This window comes from Heliconius melpomene, chromosome 11, assembly GCF_056956725.1.
Source record: "Heliconius melpomene rosina isolate 202511_hmr_F chromosome 11, ASM5695672v1, whole genome shotgun sequence".
NCBI classification, from domain to species: domain Eukaryota; kingdom Metazoa; phylum Arthropoda; class Insecta; order Lepidoptera; family Nymphalidae; genus Heliconius; species Heliconius melpomene.
This window is the reverse complement of record NC_140399.1, coordinates 5667749-5691302: the sequence shown is the minus strand read 5'-3', so window position 1 is coordinate 5691302 and position 23554 is coordinate 5667749. Positions and strand designations below refer to the sequence as shown.

The 23554-nt window shown below is 31.5% G+C and overlaps 3 protein-coding genes across 5 annotated transcripts in view; 1 reads left to right on the top strand and 2 right to left on the bottom strand.

The window, feature by feature from the left end:
* Window positions 1-4742, bottom strand: part of LOC146534571 (ATP-binding cassette sub-family C member 4-like) — a 39172-nt gene extending 34430 nt beyond the window's left edge. The window contains exon 1 of the mRNA XM_085192853.1: window positions 4525-4742. Coding sequence (XP_085048979.1) covers window positions 4525-4598 — 74 coding nt within the window. The 5' untranslated portion in view covers window positions 4599-4742. The remainder of the gene's footprint in view (window positions 1-4524) is intronic.
* A 3633-nt stretch (window positions 4743-8375) lies between these two features.
* On the bottom strand, window positions 8376-11071 carry LOC146534570 (COMM domain-containing protein 2). Of its 2 annotated transcripts, none has more exons than XM_085192859.1 (5): window positions 10980-11071; window positions 10308-10385; window positions 10140-10222; window positions 9887-10060; window positions 8376-9697 (listed from the first exon to the last, which is right to left on the bottom strand). In XM_085192859.1, the coding sequence occupies exons 1-5, from the start codon at window positions 11023-11025 to the stop codon at window positions 9383-9385; spliced, it is 696 nt and encodes a 231-aa protein (XP_085048985.1). In that variant the 5' UTR covers window positions 11026-11071; the 3' UTR covers window positions 8376-9382. The 2 variants fall into 2 exon arrangements, with proteins under 2 accessions (XP_085048985.1, XP_085048984.1); XM_085192858.1 differs by having other exon boundaries at window positions 10782-11066.
* Window positions 11072-12343: 1272 nt separating this feature from the next.
* g (adaptor-related protein complex 3, delta 1 subunit-like garnet) lies at window positions 12344-22615 on the top strand. 2 transcript variants are annotated; one of them, XM_085192849.1, is made up of 19 exons: window positions 12344-12579; window positions 12662-12757; window positions 12939-13208; window positions 13299-13428; window positions 13525-13664; window positions 14536-14609; window positions 15449-15597; window positions 16236-16381; window positions 16497-16698; window positions 17278-17449; window positions 17708-17876; window positions 18200-18390; window positions 19034-19183; window positions 19637-19784; window positions 20042-20168; window positions 20585-20707; window positions 21097-21226; window positions 21587-21960; window positions 22265-22615. In XM_085192849.1, the coding sequence occupies exons 1-19, from the start codon at window positions 12484-12486 to the stop codon at window positions 22333-22335; spliced, it is 2958 nt and encodes a 985-aa protein (XP_085048975.1). In that variant the 5' UTR covers window positions 12344-12483; the 3' UTR covers window positions 22336-22615. The 2 variants fall into 2 exon arrangements, with proteins under 2 accessions (XP_085048975.1, XP_085048976.1); XM_085192850.1 differs by lacking the exon at window positions 14536-14609 and adding an exon at window positions 13969-14042.
* The last annotated feature ends 939 nt before the right edge of the window (window positions 22616-23554 follow it).

The window sequence follows — 23554 nt, the reverse complement described above, 5'->3', positions numbered from 1 at the left end:
TATCATTAGCAAATGAATTAAATAATTATTGAAATAAAATAATAACATCCTTCTCATTTACTTTAAAAGTCATGATTCTATACCTATAGGTCATTGACAATTGCTAGTGATGGTTGTCATCGATTTATAATTAATTCGCTCCACGCGACTATTCCATGGAAGCACAGAATAATTAGGATGGAAGTATTTTTAAAATGTTTATAACAATTTATACTTAAACATTTAATACTTATTAAAATAATATAGCGTAGGTATATAATTATATATTATATTGAAACCGCAACGGCCATAAACAGTAAACAAACGTCCTCTTATCAGTCAACCATATAAATAAGGCTAAAAGCTCAGCATATTTTAAGAAAAACGTTTTTAAAATTAATATTATTAATGTCAAAAATTAAATAAGAATACTCCTTTGTGATATTTAAGCATATTGACACTAACATGATAAGATAACGCTTAAATTACGAATAGACGTTAATGTTAATAGCTATTTTAATAATTGTACAAAATAATTAATAATTCTTTGCTAAATATCATCGTTGAAATATCATTATTAATTTTAATATAATATCTAAGTTTATTATTATTCTTATTACCTAAGGCTTTACTTATAATTTTGAAACAGAAACCCAATTTAATACTATTAAAGTAAATCAATGGTATCTATAGAAAGTAACATAACCGATACTAATTATATCCATATTTACTCTATTCCATAGGTTGTAATATGATTTATTGAAAAATAAAAGCTTATTATGCAACAGGCTCTGAAAATGATACATTATATGCTTACTCATTGACAATACTCAGCAGTAATGTATAATTAATTATAATAATATTTATAAATTAATTAATGTTAGTTACCTTCTTATTTATTAACTTAAAATGTACGATCGAACGGACGAAATCTTCGACGAAAGTTTATCTTCAATTTATGACGTAATTTGTCTGATTAAAAGGAACTCTTAATCCGGATTGTGGAAAATCTTAGTTCGTACTCTATTCGATAATTCTCCATTGCCTTGCAAGAAGCAATAATTTCCTACTATATATAATTCCTCTATATTTTCAAGATGTTTGTCAGCTCAGACGTAAACAACTGATCTCTGGAGTCATAGCAGGCTCTTGTGATAGTGTTTCCTTTTTCCACCACGACAAATTATTAATATACACATTTACGAGAGTTTTTGCTCAATTTCTAGAAAAATACTATACACAAACCTTTTTTTCGACGTGAATAAATTTTAATTGTGCTCTTTCACTTTAATAACAAAGCGTCAGGAATATCCTGGGTTCCGCGATCGGCCGACGCTTTAAAATCGAAATAACCGGCGTCGGTCGACCAAAATTATAATCAGCACATCTCTAGTGATCAGGTAAAACCATAAAAATACTAATTATCACTATACAATGAAATAAGAATAACATTTTAAATAAATTTAGTTCATGTTAATTTATCGCATTACTTTTTGCAGTACAAAATAGATGTTTTGTGTTATAAAATTATTTATTTTATTACATAAACTACTTTTTGTTAAAGTTATGAAATTGTCTATTTATAAATTTTAACGTTCAAATATCCCTTTTTTTATAAAACTAAATACAGTCAATAGGATAAAACTAAAAATATATAGCCTATACCTATAAAATGTCAATTTTATAATATTTATATATGTGCATGTGACAGTTAAACAGATTAAAAAATATTTCTAAAATTTAAGTCTTGTTTGCTAGACTGCAAGTCATTCGAGCTGACTTCGGTTAAGTATGTGCGGTTTTAAGAAATATCACTTCCACGAACAATGTAATGCCCCATCCCACTCTATCATATCTTTGCCTCTCGGATGTCAACAAATTCTGCTAAGCTTTGTTTAGTTTTCTGCACCTAATCCACATAAGTCGTGTATTTATTTAAAAGTTCAATTATTTTTATAACAATTCTTAATATTTAAAATATAATTAACTAAAAACTGTTGCTCTTTATTTTCGGCAGTGTAAAGATTATTTCAAAAATTAATTCACGCATGAAACATTAAATTTGTAATATACTTTGGTATCATTTTGGAATACAATGTAAAACTCACATATAAATAAACAAAATCAACAAAGAGAGATTTGTGTCGTTGGAGCTAAACATTCAACATTTACGCAATTTTATTGCAAGTTAGGTTATTTCTGTCGATTTCAGTTTGTAAACATTACAGGGTTAGGATGATTAGACTTCACATTTCAGGGTTAATCATAAATTAAGTAAAAGCGCATTTTTAGACTAGTGTACAATATAGATTAAAAAAGTTATATATATTAGTTATTGTTAATAGTATTTCTATTGCAATTTTTGTATTGGGTATACTGTGGAAACTATAATAGTCGAAAATCGGATCTAGAAAGAAAAGCTCGTTTGTGCATATGTAGCACAAAATTGTTATATCTGTATTAAAAACAACAAATACATATCAACGAAAATCAATGTTTAATAAGAAATTATTAACATTTTCCAACATACGATTTATACACATATAAATTGCGTACGCATTTACCTACATATAAATTTCTAAGGTTTCATTGTAGTAGGTTGTATATAATAATAATCGCGGTTGATAGTCCTGATAATCGCGAATCCGTATAACTGAGGGCCGGATAATCGAGTTTCTACTATAGTTGATAACTTTATGAGTATTAATGAAATATTAATGCACTTCATCATGTGACCACTGAAACACGGCTGTACGTTACGTGCTCGGAATGTGTCGTTGACTCTGACGCCTTTTGTGCTACCATTCTTTGTTGCTGTAATTTTCCAGGACACATGCATAATAATGTTTTTTTCAAGAAGCATTTATAACAATGTTGTTTCAAAAATATAAAAAATACTAACATTTTATATAGTAGTAGTATAGTAGCAATCAAAAAATCCGAAAAATATAAACGTTATTGTAATTTGTTACTTACTTCATGTGTTAATTCGTACCTGTAACTGGCAACTTTTTATCAACTATCATAATTATGTAAATGTTTACGAAAAGAATGTCTTCCGAATATTCAATAATTTGTACAAATCCTGTTGCATGGACTTAATTTTTTGTTTTTATATTGATGAAATTATCATATAGATTTGATATAACATTTATAAATTAATATCATAAGAATTAATTTATGAATAAATTAACTTATAAAAATTTATTATTTATTTTTCTTTAAGCCGAAACTTAACCTCCACTTTACACTGAAGACTTTAAATGTATTTGAACACAAAAAGCGAAGACCATTATAATACTAAACAATATGACATGGTTTCAATCTCAATCGTATATAGTTGACATTAATGTCCATATGACGTGATTCTCAAGAAAAATTACTTCTCTAAAATTTAAGTTTTTGGCAAACAGACTCTAAGCGCTAAAATATGTTTATTACGGCATAGTTACATACGGCCCATAAAGTTACTCAATAGTTCAATACATATTTAGAAAATAGAATACAGTGAGATAAATAAAAAATTGGACTTTAAGAATAATATTAAATATTTAATATGTATGTTTCGTAATTCTAAAACTGATAAATTTTAGGTATACAACTTCTGAGTACTATTGTACACTGTATCTTCTAACAATAGTATTTTATATATACAACTTATTTGTAAGTATGTGAAAATGAAATTCATTATCTTGCAATATATTATTGTCTTAATTTTGTGTACCTACCTACTAGTGGGTACATTTTCAACACTGTACAAATCTTACCGTAGAGAGGCATTTCTAAGTAAATTAAAGAATGGAGTTTCTTTAAGTAATAGTAAATTTATTCTGCGTAATTACATTCAATATCGACAAGACAGCATCGCATGCATAATATAACACATGAAGGAAAATATCAAATAAATGAAACTCGAATACTTTTTACCTTTTTTCTTAACGGCATACTTTTTACCTTTTTTAATGTATATTCTTAATAAATTTATTAAACCAATATTACTTATAAATAATTAAAGTAAGTACAATTGCTGGTAATTACTTGTCGTGCCAGGATAAAAAGATAGCCTTCACGTATAGCATTTTCACAATATTTGTATAATTTTCACAGGTTTCAGCGGTTTGGTGAGGTTAGCTTCTAAAATGTAGTAGTTAAGTGCATGTGACACAAATATATTTCATTTCGTATGTAGAGATATAAGAATTTTGCTAGGGTAATAATTAATTATAAACTTAGTAATATTATTGAGGTAGTATTTTGCAGTATGAAATATTGAAATATGCATTAACATACCACAGCATGTATAAACACTAAGTACGTACGTGATCTAACAGTCAGTATGTTTTACTCAAATCAAAGTTCAGTTACATATTGTTAATATCAAAATAAATCACGTTTTACATAATATAATTATATAACAGTTAACATATTAGTTTTGAAAGAAATAAGAAAACAAGTAATGTTTAGTTTTGTTAGATCATAATTTATTTAGATATATAATATTTTAACATAATAAACTAGCATATTAAAAACAATAAAAATGCTTACCATAGAAATATTTTTGACAAAATATTTGCAGTGTCGTGAGGATTTTTTTCTTTAAGTACGACTTTCGAATCCATCTTGCGACGTGTATTTTTTTCACATAGAAATGTTTAAATTGTCCTTGTTGATACGTGAAAATAAAATTTTATAAAATATAACAATTATATTGTTACTGGACAATAATTATTCAAAATTTATTTCTATTTAATTATAATTATATAATTTACGAAAATACTGTTGCAAATGTGCAAATATCCGCAGTTATATTGCCAATAAATGGTCCATGCAAAAAAATTATTAATCTGTCCACAATAATTTTATATACACTATGAATCACGCATGATTTTTGAAATAATTTCAGCAAGCAGCAAGTGCGCGACACTGCTCCGACGCTAACGGACTGACCGACACGAGTCACGACTCTCGCTTTACCTCTCTCTCGCTCTACGATATATTTGCGATACTATACGTCGTCGTCGTCTATAGTTCTATACACTATACAGTTTACAGAATAGTATACGGTACAGACTACAGACACACATCCCGATTCATGCTGAATCATTGGCTATTTATAAGTATGTATATCTGAACGTTTTCTATTAAAACACACATTCTATTCTTTTTTGGGATGAAATATCAGCTGAAAATTAAGTGTTTTCAAGGCTAATATAAATCGATATTTATTTTATAACAAAAAAACTAATATAAACAACTTTTTATGTCTCACTTCTTTACAGTGGCAAACGGCTGGCCGTGAGTGTAAAATGATGACAATGATGAAAATGTTTCTTTTAATTACCTACAGATTATAGTTATACAAACTGTGAAATATTTTATTCTGAACGTTTAAATGAGCAACTTACAGTTAATTAAAATAAGCTTAATTGTTTTCCAGAGCTATATGGAGAATATAATACTTTATCGTAACAATAGAAATAGGTTATTACATAACATATTTTACTTCCTTCGTCTCATTGGCACAGTAACCACTGTATTTATCACTAAAATGAGTAATATAATATTGTTTTACAAGAACTAAACACAAACAAGTAAATGAAAAATTTCAACATAATTTTATAATAATGTTTGAATCATCATCTAATAAAATTAATTTATCCAGTAATAATGACTCGTACATAGAAGTTTACGCAGCAATTAACAATATTATTTAGTTACCTTTTACTTATATTAAAAATTTTAATCTCATTTTTATATCGTTATTTCATGTCATCAGCCATGTGACATAAATAGTTTGATTTTTTAAATCATAATATCTCTGTAGTCTATACCTATTACCTACCCATCTTTTGAGAAACAGAAACCTAATTGCAAGCATTATAATTTTATTAATTAGTTACCTAGTACAAAATTTTTTTGTAAGCGTATAATACTCTGAATCTGAATTATGTACATTTTAAAATAAGCACCTGTGTAGGTACTGTTATGCATGTTGCTTGTTATAATTTGAAATGCGAATTGGATTTGTTATTTTTTTCAGCTTGACGCTGGTCCTCATGTAGCGGGTTAAGCAAACCCAGTGTTAAGACACTCTGCTCCTCACTTTCTGCCGAATTCTAGTGGCATTGCATATTCAATGGCGGAACACAACGCCGCGCTTTGTCTCGACACCAGAGCGTAGAAATAGAAATATAAACGTCAGTTAATATTTCACTCCCTCGAGTGGGGATCGAACCCACAACCGTAGCTTTACAGTCACACCTTGTGCCGTTGCGCCACGACGACCTCAAATAATGTTACATACCCATTACGGCTAAAGTTTCAGATAGTAACCTGATATTTAATTCTACCTGCTGGAGGCTGCTGATACCTTTTTCTGTTTCACCATCGAATTCCCGGACTTCCATTATCATTCTTATTCATGTTATAATTTTTATACTTACGAGTGCAATCTACGCAAAATTCCTCCAAAACTCTCAGATAACGACTACTTATATCAGTCATTTGAATTAGCTGATATCTGAAGCGACACTTTCTCTACCATATAGATATATAGCTATCTGAGACCTGTAAAATGAAAAAAAAAAAACCTTTTCTGGTAGATAAGACTATTCAGGACCTTATCAATCGGCCCTAAAATATTAAAATCACGTCTATTTCTTTCTACGATTCAATTTTATTTCTTTGTTTATAACATTTTTTTTATTTAATACTTAATTAACTTAATCTCTATTCCGTTAATCATCTTATTTGCGACTAGTGGCTGCCTGCAAATTCATTTCCATGGAGTTTATGGCCCTTTCAATATCATCCGTTATCAGTACTTCCATATATCATCCGTTGTGATCGAAACTTGCAGCAAGTGGTTGGCATGGAGAACCTAATGTCAAGACACTCGGTTCTCAGTGTCAGGTCTCAGTCCACCAAAATTTGAGTCACTGCGTGTTGAGTAGCAAATTACCGTCACGCTTTCTGTTGTGTGGGAGCCGGAAATATAAACAATTAAATCATATTTATTTACCTGAGTGGATGTCTGTACATTCAAAGTCATTGTAATACAGTCAAAGTCTATACTATTATGTCACGACGACATCCTTATACAATTCTTTGCCAAGGCAACATTTCGTTATTTCTTATGATTTAAGTACCTGGGCTATTATAGTTCTTCATTACATACTTATACCAAATCTAAAATTTTTACATATCAATGGATAAGGCCTAACATGTTTAGCTCAGGCGGCTGAAATGTCGTCTAAAATATGCTACCTTTTATCATTTAGCTGGATTGTTATAGTTACTTATCCAGATATTCAATTTTAATATGTTACTTCAAGTAACGTGTCTTCACGCTCAACAATTTCTGTTAAGAATGTATCTATTTAATTATCTATTATAGCTTAGATGTGCTATTATTTTTTTATATCAGGAGTGCCATCTTTCAAAATCGAAAAGCTATAGGAAAAAAGTTTATTTTTTATTCAAATCCCTCCAGAAGTTAAGATGTGCATGTATAAACAGACGGACAAAAATTTTAAAATCCTAACTTCATATTTTATTAGTGGAAATGTGAAAACTGAACATGTTTTTCCCAAGTATATTCAGAACCCAAAATTTATTTTCCTGTTTTTTTAAAGAAAAGAAAGAAAAGTATTAATCATAATAAGTGGTTTACTTATCAGAGATTATTATAGATAACTTTGCACTTGAAAGTTATCTTTTCTAATCTCATGTCTACTTAACTAAATAAAACATTTATTTTAAATCCTAATTATGTGTACAAATTATCATATACTTACCTACTTAACTGGTAAGTACTTTATGTGTGCCGAGAAAAAATTCCACAGATACCTACATTCTGTTCCTTTGTACTTCTATATTTTTGTACTGACTAATAATAAATTCATTTAAATTTGCTTACGACCGAACAATAATAGATCCGTTTTATAGAAATTTCGATATTTTTATATATCCTGACATTTATATATTGGGATTATACAATTATATATAGTTATCAATGTAAGAATTTTTTAATATACTAAATAATATAATTGGGGTTATTTAAAAGTTTATCCTAAAATCAACACCTTTGTTTCGTTACATCCAACCATAGCTAGGAAACGTGCAGTTTTCGAATACATATAAGTAATTTCGTTAAATTAACTTGCCAGAGTCTTATATCAGCAGGGCCACAGTAAATTTCAAATTTGTGCCTGCGCCACGACTGGAATTTATTGTGAGCTGATCAAAATCAATGCGACTATTACAGCAAAGCTGTTACTGTTGCTGTCGCTGTCGACCTTAAATGTAAAAACTACCATAACACAAGGAGAGACATAAGCGAAAACTCGACCACATTTTCCAAAAACAATAAAAAAATACCAAAAAAGCGCAAAATGTATGTTTTACGGTATATTTTATTAATGTCTTACATTATTTACAGACTCAATTATACAGGTATTAGAGGCCATCCGTAAATTACGTCATGCGTTAGGTGTGAAAAGGGGTGATTATGCGGAGTGGCAAGAGGTCATAAATAGGGTAGGCCGAGGGAACCTAGAGTTCGTTCGACACGATTCATCTCAACGCCAGTGTGGCGTTTGTTGTTGTTTCATACCAGAGCGAGAAAATGAAAATTTTAAATAATTTCATTAACAAGTGGTCGTCGAAGTGACGACGGTCTCAAAATATAATATACAAACATAATTTAGGAACTGCTTTTTTAGTTCAATAATTTTTTGTTGTAAGGTCACACAGCTAAAAAAATCATTATAAAATATGTAAAACGCGTAACGTATTTGAAGCATGGCCCCTTTTCAGGATTCAGGACTACAAACCTGGCACACGTAAATCGTTACTTTGGTGGTATATATTCGTTATTCAACTGTTCCACTTTATTGTTCATTTTGTCGAAACTTGTAAAATGCGACTGTCTTCACCATCAAAACAATAGTTTCTCGAATTTTTCGACCAACGGTGAGGAATGTTACTATAATTACTAAATATTTTATATACAGTTTATTATGTCGTTATTTAAGCATAGTATGTTTACAAGATTGTTCATCATAAACTCCATTGGCCAGATATTGCTTTATCTGAATGATTAAGCACAACAATTATTCCAATATATCAAATTTCCAATCTACTTTAAATATTTTTTTAGCTGGGTAAGCAGGTGGAACCTGGGAACTTAGTATTTAAACACTACTTTTCTATTAAAACACTCCTACTCGGCACTTTCCACCGAATTCTGGAGGTGTTCATTCATGATTACTTGTTGAATAGCAGTGGCGCTTTGCCTCGTTACCACAGTGAGGAAATGAAAATATCAAATATGCCATTTCCTCAAGTGCAATAAGAATCCTCAACCTATGGCCTGCTTTCTAAAATTTTTATTATATTTTGGTTACTGTAATGCTCTTTGCACCTTACGAACATGTTGACTTTTAGATTCTTTTAGAGCTTCATCCAATTTCTGTGTTAAATGTACTAGATTAGGTAAGTCAGACTGTAGTAAAACATGATTTATTATATGTTGACATTGACTAGCTGCCTTTGCATCTGAAATTGATGATACTTTGTTTATTGGTGTTATCGACCTAAGCTCTTTAACTGTGGAAACCATATCTCCGTTAGATTGACCATAGTTTTTGGGTGTAGTAAGTACAAAATCCATTGAAACCATTGGTATTATTTCATCTAAAGAATGTTTAGAAGCCACCTGTAATAATTTAATATAATATAATATATAATGAATATTATGAATATAATCATGACAATATGTTAAAATATTGGCTAAATATTTTGTGATATGTTAAAGTCAATTTCATGACTTAAGTACAAAACTTAACTACAAATACAATAACACATTAAGGCCATTATCACGCAGCATCTGGCTCTATATATTTACCTGAATTTCAAATCTCCAAAGAAGATCTTGAAAATTTGGTTCTCTTTCTTGTAATAAATTTAGCCCCTTTGATATTTCTTCTTTTTTTGTCTCATAAAGTTTTAATAAAACAAGTTGCTGTTCGTGTGAAAACCCAGCTATTGCCAATGAGGATTTAAAATTTGTTTCTGAAAGCTACAAATTATTTTTATATATTATCTGAAAATATAGGTTTTATATTTAAATGTATTAAGACAATATTTTAACAACTTACATTGTGCTTACAACCTTCAACAATCAAAAAGGCTAGTGCATATATTAGATTTTGAATAACTGTCACAGACACATTCAGCTTTTCTATAATTAAAATAATAATTTATTTTACATAATATCATATAAATTTTAATAAATCAATAATATTAAAAGCGAGCATGTTTTTTACCTGCAGCTATTAAATATTTCTTTTCATTAACTCCATTACTAAAATAGTCTATTGTGAGTTTACAGAAATCAACCAAAACTGAAATAAAACATTTCCAAGTCAGTATTTCATGACTATTTTAATTTTGTATACAATATAAAGATTAAATTAATATAAGCATGCATTTTATAATCTATATTAAAGCATGAATAAAGTTCTTACATTTTTCAATTAGATTACATATATAGCCTATAAATTTTAAAGTTAATTAGAAGCTTTTCTAAAATTTGCATTCCTTCATTAAATAACTTTTTTAAAGTATTTACTGTTGTTTTAAAATTATTATATGGCATAGTAAGATTAAGTAAGTAAATAACAATAAATAGTATTGGCAAATTTATGTAGTGGCTATTTTTTATTTTATATATTTCTATTAATAATATATATATAGTAGGTATACTATTAATTAAGTCATTATTAATGCAATATAAATACCCTGAATTGAATGTTGTTGCAATACGTTTAGGTGTTCTTTTTGTAAATCACTTAAAAAAATAATCATTTTATATAAAAAATAAATGTAGTGTGTATGTTTACTTTATGTTCGATTTTAACAAAGAAGAATAGTTCTAAATTAAGGAGTTAAAATATAACCGAGAAAGTAAATAAACATTAAAATATCAATATCAATACCACAGAAAGTGACAGAAACGATGTACAAAACAGGTGACACTTGCATGCTAACTATCTACCACAGAACACATTTACTCATCATTGCTATCTACTATCTAATCCAAAAAAATATAGGTGTTTTTTTTATTATGGCAACTAAGTACTGGTAAGTGGCATAAAAAACAAATAATATATTTTTTTTAGCTTCACGCTGAATCCGGCACACTGCAGGTTAGGCAGAGGGAACCTAGTGTTAAGACACTCTGTTCCCCACTTTCTGCCGAATTCTGGAGGCATTGCGTGTTGAGTGGCAGAACTCAACGCCGCGCGTAACATCTTGAAGATGGGCCACAATTCAGTCAGCTAGTAGCATTATACAAGAACTTTCAATCAAAAATCAATCAATCAATCAAAAACACTTTATTGCACAAAGAAGATTTAAATTACACAATTAAATTTGTAATTTAGATACAGTGCATGGGCGGCCTTATCACTGTAAGTGATTTCTTACAGGCAACCCTTTTTTTAACAAAAACTAATAGTATGATACAATTGGTGGCGGTTAACTTTGCATAAAGATATTTTGTACTTTATTATATCAAACATATAAACATACGCTATTCATATATAAATACATACATACATAAATACATACACACATAGATACCATATATACATTCATATAGAGATACAATACTTACATATACTTACATATACATATGCACAAAACAGATACGTAGATTATAACGATAGGTAGTATTCTAGTAGTACTTTCGTATGATTCATCAATGTGCTCAGATCAGATCTCATTGCATAGTTTTATTTAACACATAATGTTATTTAACAGACTCTCCATTGTTTATTCTGCTTTCTTGCCTGTAAACTCAGTCAGGCTCAGTAGGAACATGACAATAAGTCATGCTTTATCGAGCGTGCAGCCACTATTTCACTACATTAAGACGAAGGAGAGCAAATTATACATAATATAGCGTATCCACCATTTATTATATAGCGTAATTTGATTTTTTTATATATTGAGTTGGTCGTAGCGCAGCGGCACAAGGGTGGACTGTAACGCGACAGTTGTGGGTTCGATTCATTTCTTCGCTCTGATGTCGAGGCACAGCACAATGTTGAGTTCTGCCACTCAACACGTAATATCTACAGAAATGGGCAGAAATTGGGAACGGAGTGTTTTAACACTAGGTTCCCTCTGCTTACCTTGCTGTGTGCGGGATACAGCGTGGGACTGAAATTATTAGAAGCTTAAAATTATATACCAAATTATGTTAATAATCAAGTTTTATGAATTAATTAAATTATAGATGACATCATTGTATCTAAAAATTGACATAATTTAGCTAGCAACATTTTAGCCAACATTGCATGGACGATTTTGATAGATTCGAGATTGTCAGTTTAAGCATTTCTTTTTGACATAATTCGCTGTTTTTTCATCCTTGTGTTATCATTTTAATAAATATAAGTTATTAAAAGTTATGTATAGAGAGGAAAAATATATAAAATGGCTTTGAAAAAGGTGAAAGGTAACTTTGAAAGAATGTTCGATAAAAATCTCACAGACTTAGTTCGTGGGATCAGAAATAACAAAGATAATGAGGTATATATGTGTTTAATAGTGATAATTTAAGTCTTAAAATCTATACAGTAATAAGAATACTTAAAAACAATATACATTTTAGGCAAAATATATAGCGCAATGTATGGAAGAAATTAAATTGGAATTGCGACAAGACAATATCGGAGTGAAAGCTAATGCAGTCGCAAAACTAACATATGTAAGTGCCCACTACAAAACTTTTTATTTAATGCCTATATTGTATAAACAATGATATCAATAATTTTTTTATCTATGGATTTTTTTACAACCAAACATGCAATTAACTATATATGTAAATAGTTTATTATGTGGATTAAAAAAAATATATAATGTTTAACGTGATTTACTGTTATTTACAGCTACAAATGTTAGGATATGATATTTCATGGGCTATTTTTAATATCATAGAAGTAATGAGTTCAAATAAATTTACTTTTAAACGCATTGGATACTTAGCAGCTAGTCAATCATTTCATGCTGATTCTGAACTTTTGATGCTTACGACAAATATGATAAGAAAAGATCTGAATGCTCAAAACCAATATGAAGCTGGATTAGCTCTAAGTGGTTTGAGTTGCTTTATTTCACATGATCTAGCAAGAGATTTAGCTAATGATATCATGACATTGGTGAGTAATATTTACATATATTTGCCATTCCAAATCAATTATGTAAATACATAATTCAATAAATACTTAAGACTTTACTAATACTTTTAGATGAGCTCAACTAAACCCTACCTCAGAATGAAAGCTGTTTTAATGATGTATAAAGTATTTTTACGATACCCAGAAGCCCTAAGGCCAGCATTTCCTAAATTAAAAGAAAAATTAGAAGATCCTGATCCTGGTAAGTATATTGATTTCTCTCTTTAAAAATATTAAATATTTCTGATTTAAGCATTTACATTCATAACAAAAAATGTATTATTATGTTTATGAACAGGAGTGCAGTCAGCAGCTGTTAATGTTGTGTGTGAACTGGCAAGAAAAAATCCTAAGAATTATCTGTCCTTAGCTCCTGTATTTTTTAAATTAATGACAACATCTACTAACAATTGGATGCTAATTAAAATCATCAAACTGGTAAAATTAAAAAATATATTTTCTTTACTGTATTAATATTTATATAACATGTTTTTTAAATATTAAGAATCTATTATCTCTACATGTGGGAACAGTGTGAAGCTATTTTTTTTATTATCTCTACAAATTTATTGTACATTACTGATTTAATTACTTTATATAATACCTTTATATTTATGGCATTTTTGTTCTGTCATGTTTTTAAAACATAAACATCCACTCATGGAATAAAACTACCAACTGGTAACAACTAAGTTCACCATTTCACACAAAATTCTATCTAATAAGTATTAATTCTCCACAGTTTGGTTTAATGACTCAGTATGAACCAGAAATTGGGAGAAAAATTACTCAAAGCCTCATAGATTTAATTTGCAGGTACCCGAGTATTGTTATAAAAATAAAATAGCAGCTAGTTTCATCCACACCCACTTGAATTGATCCACATTTACAGAGAGGCTTCTTCATATATTGTTGCTGCAGATCTGACATAATATGCAAAACTAGCAGTTTGATGTGTACAGCTTCCAAAGTCATGACATCAACTGATAGGCATTCACTGTTTTTACCATCCACTCAATTACACTAAGATAAGAAATAAAACATAAATGTTTTAAAGTTTATCTGTAAAACAAAAAACTAGTGAATATCCTGCTGGAATCCACCACTTCACACTGAGTTTACACAAAATTGGCATGCTACACATTTTATATTATGTTTGCTGCTGCTGATGAAAATTGTGAAACCAAAATTTAGGACTCGAATTTCGTTTCAATTCTGGACAAGTTCAATTGAGAAGGTTTTAGGACTGAATTCATAGTCTCATCCTCGCATAAGCTAGTTTTATGTAGTTTCATTGTATTTGTTCCAGTTTGGTGCCTTAACCCCATTAGAGCCCCGACTTGGCAAGAAACTGATAGAACCATTAACTAATTTAATACATAGGTGAGTCAGTCACAGTGGCATATGTACTAATCCTATATTAGAGTACTATTTTTTGGTCTCTATGGGGTAAAGGGAAAGTAATGCTGACAACATGAGTACAATAAAACTCTAAAAGTAATAAAAAGTATCTATAGAATGCTTGAACTGCTTCTTATAAGAAATGTTACAAATGCTTCATTTAAGTTATATAGTACTAGGTGTAGGTGTGAATAGGCTTGTTTGCTGATGAAAAGAAGTCATCGCGCTTAGTCAATTATCAAAAAGCTTCAAAATCAGTCAATCAGAAAATCCTTTCCAGAATTTCATAGGTATTTTTAGGCTATAGGCTCACGCTTATTAAACCCATTTATATTATATGCACATTTAATTACAATTCAAGCTGAGTAATTATTATGTCACTTTGAACTAATTTTAATTGCACAAGTTTGTATTATTATTTTGATTCATGAGGACTTCATGAGGATTCAAGAGCAAGTTCAAAATTAATAATATTAATGCAGATAAAATGTTTGGGATGCTCTAAAGAAATATAATATTATGTTGGAAAATTAATATAAAGAGTGATATGAGTGACAAAACCATGTTTTGTTAACATTAAAAACAAATACAGAATACTGTTATATTATTAAAATAGCAACACAATAAGAACATCTACTTTATTCATTCTGTACATATAGGGTGATCTGTTATTAAATTACTACGCTTTCTGGGGGCTTACAATGTGTTCACCAAATGGTAGACGAAAATTGTAATATTAAAATTATATATAGCTTAATATATATATACTTATTTAGTTACTATATATCTATTTATTCAATTCCACGTTTATGGGTATGTAGCACTACAGCAATGTCATTGCTGTACGAATGCATCAACACGGTGATAGCGGTGCTCATAAGCATCAGCAGCGGCATGCCGGGACACGCCGCCTCCGTACAACTATGCGTACAGAAGCTTAGGATACTCATTGAGGACAGCGACCAAAATTGTAAGTTGTGCTGTTTATTGTTGAGTATGTGTGTGTGTTGAGTATCTGTACGGTGTTTTTTTATAGTGGGGTAGACAAACGTAGCCCAGTTTTGAGACATTACTCAATTTTCTAGACATTGCTTGTTGAATGGACGAACTCAACGCCGAGCTTCGTTTTGTAAGGAAATTAAAATATTAAATATTTCATTTCCTTGAGTGGGAACCAAACCCGCAAGTTGTTGCGTTTACAGTTACAGGCCCCTGCGCCACGGCTGGCCTCAAAATCTATAATTTCTTTTACGAAATTTTTATTTACATTTATAAATATTGTCTTTCTTCATCAGTCATCTCATGGGTATATCTAGAGATAATTTTTAGGGGGAGCCTCATCTTTTGTTTTGAAGTAATACTTAGTAGTTAGTATAGTACTTTATGTGTAAAGTTTTTTAAAATAATCAGGCTTTATTTTTTGTTTTTAAAAATACGGTTGGGCACGAGAGTATTCTGGGATGGACATAGACCACCCAACCCTCCTTATTCTAAGGAATATATATATACATGAAATTTTAGAAATAATGAACTTTTTCATCTAAATAATTTGGATATCACAAATTCAACATGTCTTTCGATATTACAAACGGTCTTTATGATTTACAGTAAAATATTTGGGTTTGCTGGCAATGTCTCGAATACTTAAATCTCACCCGAAGTCAGTTCAAGCTCACAAGGACCTAGTTTTAGCGTGTTTGGACGACAAGGACGAATCAATTAGACTGAGGGCTCTTGGCCTGCTATATGGAATGGTAAATATAACATATTTTGTAAAATAAATACTCTACGCTTTCTAAATAAGTATAAGAATTTATATATTTTTTTGATATGGAACAACCCTTTAAAAAAAAAAAATTCTAATTACAGGTATCCAAAAAGAATTTAATAGAAATAGTGAAGAAGTTGATGGTGCACATGGAACGAGCGGAGGGCACGCTGTATCGCGACGAGTTGCTTACGCGCATGATAGAGATATGCTCACAGAACAACTATCAACATGTGGTACACTTCGAGTGGTACATCACGGTACTGGCCGAGCTCACAGAGATGGAGACTAGCGCTAAGCATGGTAAAATCTAGTAGTAGTTTGAGCATTTATTCCAATTTCCACTTAAATATAATATTTTGAGTGGCAAAACTCAATGCTGGTTGTACAGGGGTGGAAAATGAAGAGGGGTGGAGAATGAGTCCACAACCACTGTGTTTACAGTAAGATGCTGCCCCAAAAATGAACACATGTGTGGTAGCAGCTTTGTAAGGTTTATATTAATTTAACAGTTTAAACCGTTATACATGGTATGTTAGAAAAAAAGTTATATTATTTTAACATATTTTCATAATTTTTTTTTTATCAAAATTGGATTATAAAAGTTTGGTTATAATTCTCTATAGTCAGTCATAAGATTTTTTAATAGTAGACTAACAATTGACAAATATTTATATATAAGCAATAATTGTGGATTATAAAAATAGTAAATTTCTTTAATGACTTACTTAAATGTTCAATTTACTGGCTTTATAAATATTCCTCGATTTTCGGATACTTAAAAATTGTTAAAAAGAGTTTAATAAAAGTATGTAAAAAAAAACAATCAACATTTAGTAAGTGACATGTGTTGGTTTGTTTTTATGAGAGTTCCTTCCCTAGGCGTGATGATCGCGGCGCAGCTGACGGAGGTGGGCGCGCGCGTTGCGGAGACGCGCGGGTTCGCGGCGCGGGAGTGCGCGGCGCTGTGTGCGCGCGCAGCCGCCGCGCCGCCCCGCGCCGCGTCTCGCGAGGTGCTCTACGCCGCCGCCTTCGTCCTCAGCGAGTACTGCGAGTGAGCACCTAGTCTTCTTACCAGAATGCACCGCGGCCCGCGCCCGCAGCGTCATCTGCGCATAATTTTACTTCTCAACAAAAGACCCATATAAATGTTATCAATTTAGATAACATAGGGATTCATATAAGAATCCCTCATTATTGAATTATCTTTTAAAATAGCCATCAATATAATATGAAAATAATTAGCAAATTAACAACATAACAAACATACAAAAAAAAAACTTTTTAAGTAAATTAAAATATTTTTCCACAGGGAGGAGGACGTGATGCGCGAGTCGTTGTCATCGCTGACGCAGTGCGCGAGCGCAGGCGGCGGCGCGCACGTTCGGGCGCGGGCCGTGTGCGCGCACGCCGCACTCAAGCTGGCCGCCCGCCTGCTGCGTGCGCATGAGCGACGCGGCGAGCGCACCGCTGCACTGGCTGTTAGTATTTCTTATTAATTTTGTATGTTTTCTTTAAAGTATTATTCAACATTAAAGAAAAAAGATACTTCATAGAAAATCTGTAAAAAATTAAAGGATCCAGTTCTTATTAAGGCACATCAATATTCTTATACTCTTGTTATAAGTTATTTATAATATTAGCAAGCAAATCCTTACACTTTTTTTAAATATAAAATATATTTGTTTATGCTTATTTTTTAAATTCATAACAGTTCCGAATTCCCCTACGTACAAGTTTTATACAATTCCCAAAATATTTTTTTTATCCTTAGCATTAACAATATCCCTATAAACTTGATCAGGTGATCCACGAGACGTTGGCTGGCCTGCGACCGCTCCTCAGCAGCGAGGACATGGAGGTGCAGGAGCGCGCGCACAACGCCACGGCGCTGCTGCACGTGGTGCTGCGACGCGTGGCTCCCACCGACCCAGCACTGCCGGAGGCTGAGGCTGTCATAGATGAAGTTACAACGCTGGTGCAACACGAACAAAGGTATGTACATATGTTGTTTTATTTCAATTAGCCACAAAGTATCGGAAAGTGGAGAGCAGAAGGTGCTAATACTGACTTCGCCCTACATGCGTTGCTATATCCAGAATTAAATGTTAAGCTACACTGTATGTATAACTAGCTCTGTACCTTAAATTATTTACAAAAAAATTATTAAGCATTTTGCACATGTACGGTCATTGTTTTCTTTTTGCTATATTCCGTTTCTAGCAGGGTAGACAGAGGGAGTCTTAAGAAGAGGGAGTGTAAAGACTCTTCGGCTCGCTACTTTCCGCTGAATTCTGGAGAGATTGCGTGTTGAGAGGCGGAACTCAACGCCGCGCTATGGTGTCGAGACACCAAAGTAAAAAAAATAAAATAATAAAAATTTCATTAGAGTGGGAATCGAACGCACAACCAGTCACGTTTACAGTCACACGTTTGTGCCCCTGCGCCACAACTGGCCTCATGTTGCAGTGGGATAACGTTTTGGATACTTTGAAATAGATGTCATAAAAAGTGCGTCGTTCATTTTTGCTACAATTTCCAGAATGTAAAAATTAAAAGAGTAATACCTATATTATGTATCTTAAAATATAAAATAATATGACAGAACAAATTTTACTAAATTCATTTTTGCTTTTAGCAATGGTATAGATACTGATGAAAATGTAATCAATGGAGAAGAAAACCAAAACTTTAGTGGGGGACTCATTGAAGAATTGGCAAGTTTGTTTGATGGCGAACTAAAACCTGTGGCACCCAAAGCACAGAAAAAAGTACCTATGCCGGCCGAGTATGTATATGCCGAATATATATTTAAAATACTTTAATAGAGATATTATGTTAAATGAATATTTTTATAATATTAATTCTACTTACTTTTTACAATGAAATACTTGTGTTCACAAATGACATTTAATTCCTTTAAACTGCTTTTATCTGTAGTTTCACCAATCTTCTAAGTGAGATCTTTGACCGCAGATGCTATAGGTACAATATAATTACATCGAAACAATCAATGTGTAATATAGTCTACTAAATAATATATTTTTCTCTATAATTATAGTATTGTTCCTGAGATTAGCGCATTCAATCAAACATACATTCAGCTATAGTATTAATATTGACTAGTATAAGTATAGTTGGTAACAATCTACTATGTGTATATCATATTATTACATTAGCTGTACATCGACGACTGTTGAACATAGGCCTTACTACTAATACATGTGAATATATCTTCCAGCTTGGACCTGGGGCAGTGGCTGTCGCGCGACCGCTGGTCGTCGGACAGCTCCAGCTCGGAGGGCGAGGAGGAGGGCGGCGCACTGTTTGCCGCCGCGCAGCCCGATGCCAAGCCCGTTACGCAGTTCACGCCGGAGGAGTTGGAAATGGTACTTCCCTTTTTTTAGCTTCACATTGTATCCCGCACATAGCGGGGGTACTCAGAGTAAGCCTGGGAACTTAGTGTTAAGACACTCCGTTCCCTACTTTCCGCCGAATTTAAAAATAAAAATTAGTAGTTAGCAACCTATAATACCACTCACAAGTAATATTAATAAGTTGTGTTTTTGTGAGGTATTATATATTATCAGTATATTCTGTTACAAATAAATATAAAACAATGTTTAAAATATAAAATCGTCCCTAGTTGCGAGAGGCCCGGCGCCACGAGCAAGCGAACAACCCGCACTACTTGAAGGACGACTCGCCGCGTTCCTACCAGGACGATGTGCCCATAGCAGAGATAGCGCTGGAAGTGCCGCTGCAGGTTAAATGTTAGTAACTATTTTTATATTATTTTCTTATTTTAGCTCCACGTTGTATCCCGCATATCGCAGGGCAGCCGGTGGGAACTTAGTGTTACGACTTTACAAGAATGGAGTCCACCACGGCGCGTTTTACTAGAGCGAAAAAAAAATCATACCCCTGAGGAGAAATCGAAGCTACAGCCACGCGTTTATAATCATACGCTATGCCGCAGCACCGTAACGGTCTTTTTATGTTCATATTATTTTTATAAGCTTTAACCAATTAGCAAGAATTGTATTATACAAATTAATTTTGTTTCAGTTATTCAACAATATTAAAAAAGTGATAGTTTGACCCACTAGATTTATATCTCAATAACACAGAAAAATGTACATTAGAAAATATTAACTAATTTTATTTAAAACACTTTGTACTGTTTCAGCTAAGAGATCTGATATGTACTTAACTACGAGACAAAGTTCTAAGAAAGCGAAAAAAGAAAAACGAACATCAAAGAAGAGGAAAAACAAAATTGAAAGGCATTCTTCTGAATCAGATAGTGACTGTTAGTATTTTTTCATTTTTATAAATGACACATTTGAAGGTACCATTTATAATCTAGATATAGTAATATATAACTATATATTGTACAACGATATAAAAGAAATAATTGACATTAATTTGCCCGATAATAAACTCAACGTAATTTTAGGTTACTTAATAAATGGGCAGAATGTTGAAAAAAGCGTAGTCAAGTGTAACAGAAGATACAAAAATATATCTCTATCAGATATCATACGTTACGATTCTCTTTTCTCCTAGATTAAGAGATCAACCTGTAACGTTTAATTTGATAAAATATGAAAATGGTATGGTGAAATTTATCAATTGGCCCTAATTATAGGTATACATACATTGTTGTAATTGTAAGTAATAATGATTGTCTGTCCACAGTGGAGGCGGAGCAGTGCGCGCGGCCGGCGGTGGCGGAGGGCGGCGAGCTGCCGGACGGCGCCGCGCCCTCCGACGAGGAGCCCGCGCCGCGCGACGACCCGCACCGCGCGCTCGACCTCGACCTCGACGTGTACGTACCATATATACAAACTAGTGCAGTTAATTACATTTAGTGTTGGTATACTAGACATGCACCATATTTTTAGTAAAAAAATATCACGAAGTTTATTATATAGAAGCTAAGCTTATAAAATAACAGGTAGTTGATTATATAGAAAAAAGTAGTCCAAATATTACTACTACATATATGTAACGTAGTTGTGTGCGCGACTGACTTTTTTTTATTATAAGCCTTTTTTTTATATTAAAATTAAAATCTGTCCTGTTATTAGTAAGTATAGCTAGAAAATAATTTATTCTATTTGAACTACTGTAATTGAAACATAAAATGCAAACACTATGCCATATTTATATTACTTAATATTTTTAGACCACTCCGTGAAGAAGAATTGCTGGTAACAAGAATACAACAATATCCGTCACCAGAGAGTGGCATATTGAATAAGAAAAAAGAATCTAAGAAAAATAAATCAACAGAAAAAAGATCTTCCGAAAAATCTGGCCATAAGAAAAAGGGAAAGAGTTCTAAGCATAATAAAGAATTTGACTTAATGTTAGCGGAATCTACTAATAATGGTCTAGAAGAAAACCTACTCATTACTACTGAAGATAACTCTAAGGATAAAACCATGGAAATAGCCTCCGATGACAAAACTCGAGAGAAAATAAAGACTGAAAAACATAAGAAGTCAAAAAAAGAATCTAAAGAAAAAGACACAAAGAAAAATAAAAGTTCCAAAAAAGGTATTTAATATTATACAATTTATCCTTGTTGTTATTTGTACTAACATTCATTTACAATAGATGTGTTTCAGGAAAGAAATAACTATTAACAATTTTTTTATAATAAAAAATCTGTACTTGCCGTTTCATAACTCTCACCATAGTTACAGTGACCAATGTCTTGCAGCTTTCTACATTAAATTGACTATCCTACACAAAGGGTTTTTTCAATTCAAGTTGCTGGATTTAAGGCGTTTAACCAAATAAATTATAGCTTTATAATATTAGTAAAGATTAACAAGACATATTTTTATTTCGTTTACAGATAAACAAGGGACAAAAGTAGGATACGAAGAAGCTTTAGGTATTTCGACACCCAGCAAGGAAGTTGTATAGTGTATGGTCCTACATAAGAAAACCAAGCCTCAGCTATCGGTGATTTTCACACGCTCTCAGTGCAATTGTTTCTTTGAACAATTAGTTTATATTAGTTAGATTCATATATACATATTATATTATATATAGGCAATGTTTTCATTTGTCTTAAATGAAACGTGTCCATTTAAATAAACATATATTTCTATTGATTTAGATTAATAAATATGTATAATCATGTACAGTTTTATTGCAAGATTAAATAAGATTAACAAAATAAAGCTATTCATCTATGTGTAAACATGTATTTTTAAATTATAAACATTGTTAAAAAAGAAACGCGTTACTTCACAAAAACAATATTTATAAATACTATTAAAATATAATGGTAAAAATCCAAGAATTCTTCTTGATCTATTTAGTACATGAAGTACTGCTTCCGTCAGGTCCACCGCTTTTCTTCTTATAATGAAAGCCCACCTAAAGATTAATATTATATTGATTAATAAATATCACTCACACCCTCATGGCGCAGCGGCACAACGCGACGGCTTGGGTTAGATTCTCTCTTGGCGAAATATTTATTTTCATTTCTTCGCTCTGGTAACAAGGCAAAGCGTGCCGTTGAATTTCTCCATCCAACACACTGTCTCGGAATTGGGCGAAAACTGAAGATGAAAGTGTTTTAACACTGTATTGTTTTTACCTACCCTGATATAAGTGGGGTAAAGCTTGAAGCTAAAAAAGTAACTTTTAATAGTCTTTCAATCAATTAGTCAATTTATCATATTGGCAAATAGTTGCAGATTAAATAACAATATTGTCTGGTGGCTTAACTCATGTATAACAATGAGATTTTCGCTTTCGCCGACAATCACTTTAGGACCTAGGTTATAAAATACACATCAAGATCTTTTGTAGTTTCCGAAAAGAAGAATATTTAGCATCGAAATTAATTTAAACAAATACGGTGAGGCAGGTTATGTCTACCTTCCTAGAAATGTCCTTTTCTGGTGAATAATTAATAATTCGAAATAATTCGAAAAACATATAAAATGCTATTTTAATATTATACTTGAGTAGAACTAAGGTCAAAAATATATTTTCTATCAACTATATATCTACTTAATATTGTTTTAGACATTGATAAGATACTATTTATCAATTATTTTCTCAATTTCTAATTATTTATGATTTCTTTTTTCTAATTTCACAAATAATACTATATAATACACAATTA

Coding starts and splice junctions, on each gene's coding strand:
- LOC146534570 (XM_085192858.1), bottom strand. CDS start 10,848: ATGATTATTTTTTTAAGTGATTTACAAAAAGAACACCTAAACGTATTG. Junction 10,386..10,781: donor GCAACAACATTCAATTCAGG/GTATTTATATTG, acceptor GTTTTATTTCAG/TTTTGGTTGATTTCTGTAAA. Junction 10,061..10,139: donor TTGAAGGTTGTAAGCACAAT/GTAAGTTGTTAA, acceptor AATAATTTGTAG/CTTTCAGAAACAAATTTTAA.
- g (XM_085192849.1), top strand. CDS start 12,484: ATGGCTTTGAAAAAGGTGAAAGGTAACTTTGAAAGAATGTTCGATAAA. Junction 12,758..12,938: donor CAGTCGCAAAACTAACATAT/GTAAGTGCCCAC, acceptor TGTTATTTACAG/CTACAAATGTTAGGATATGA. Junction 13,429..13,524: donor ATTAGAAGATCCTGATCCTG/GTAAGTATATTG, acceptor GTTTATGAACAG/GAGTGCAGTCAGCAGCTGTT.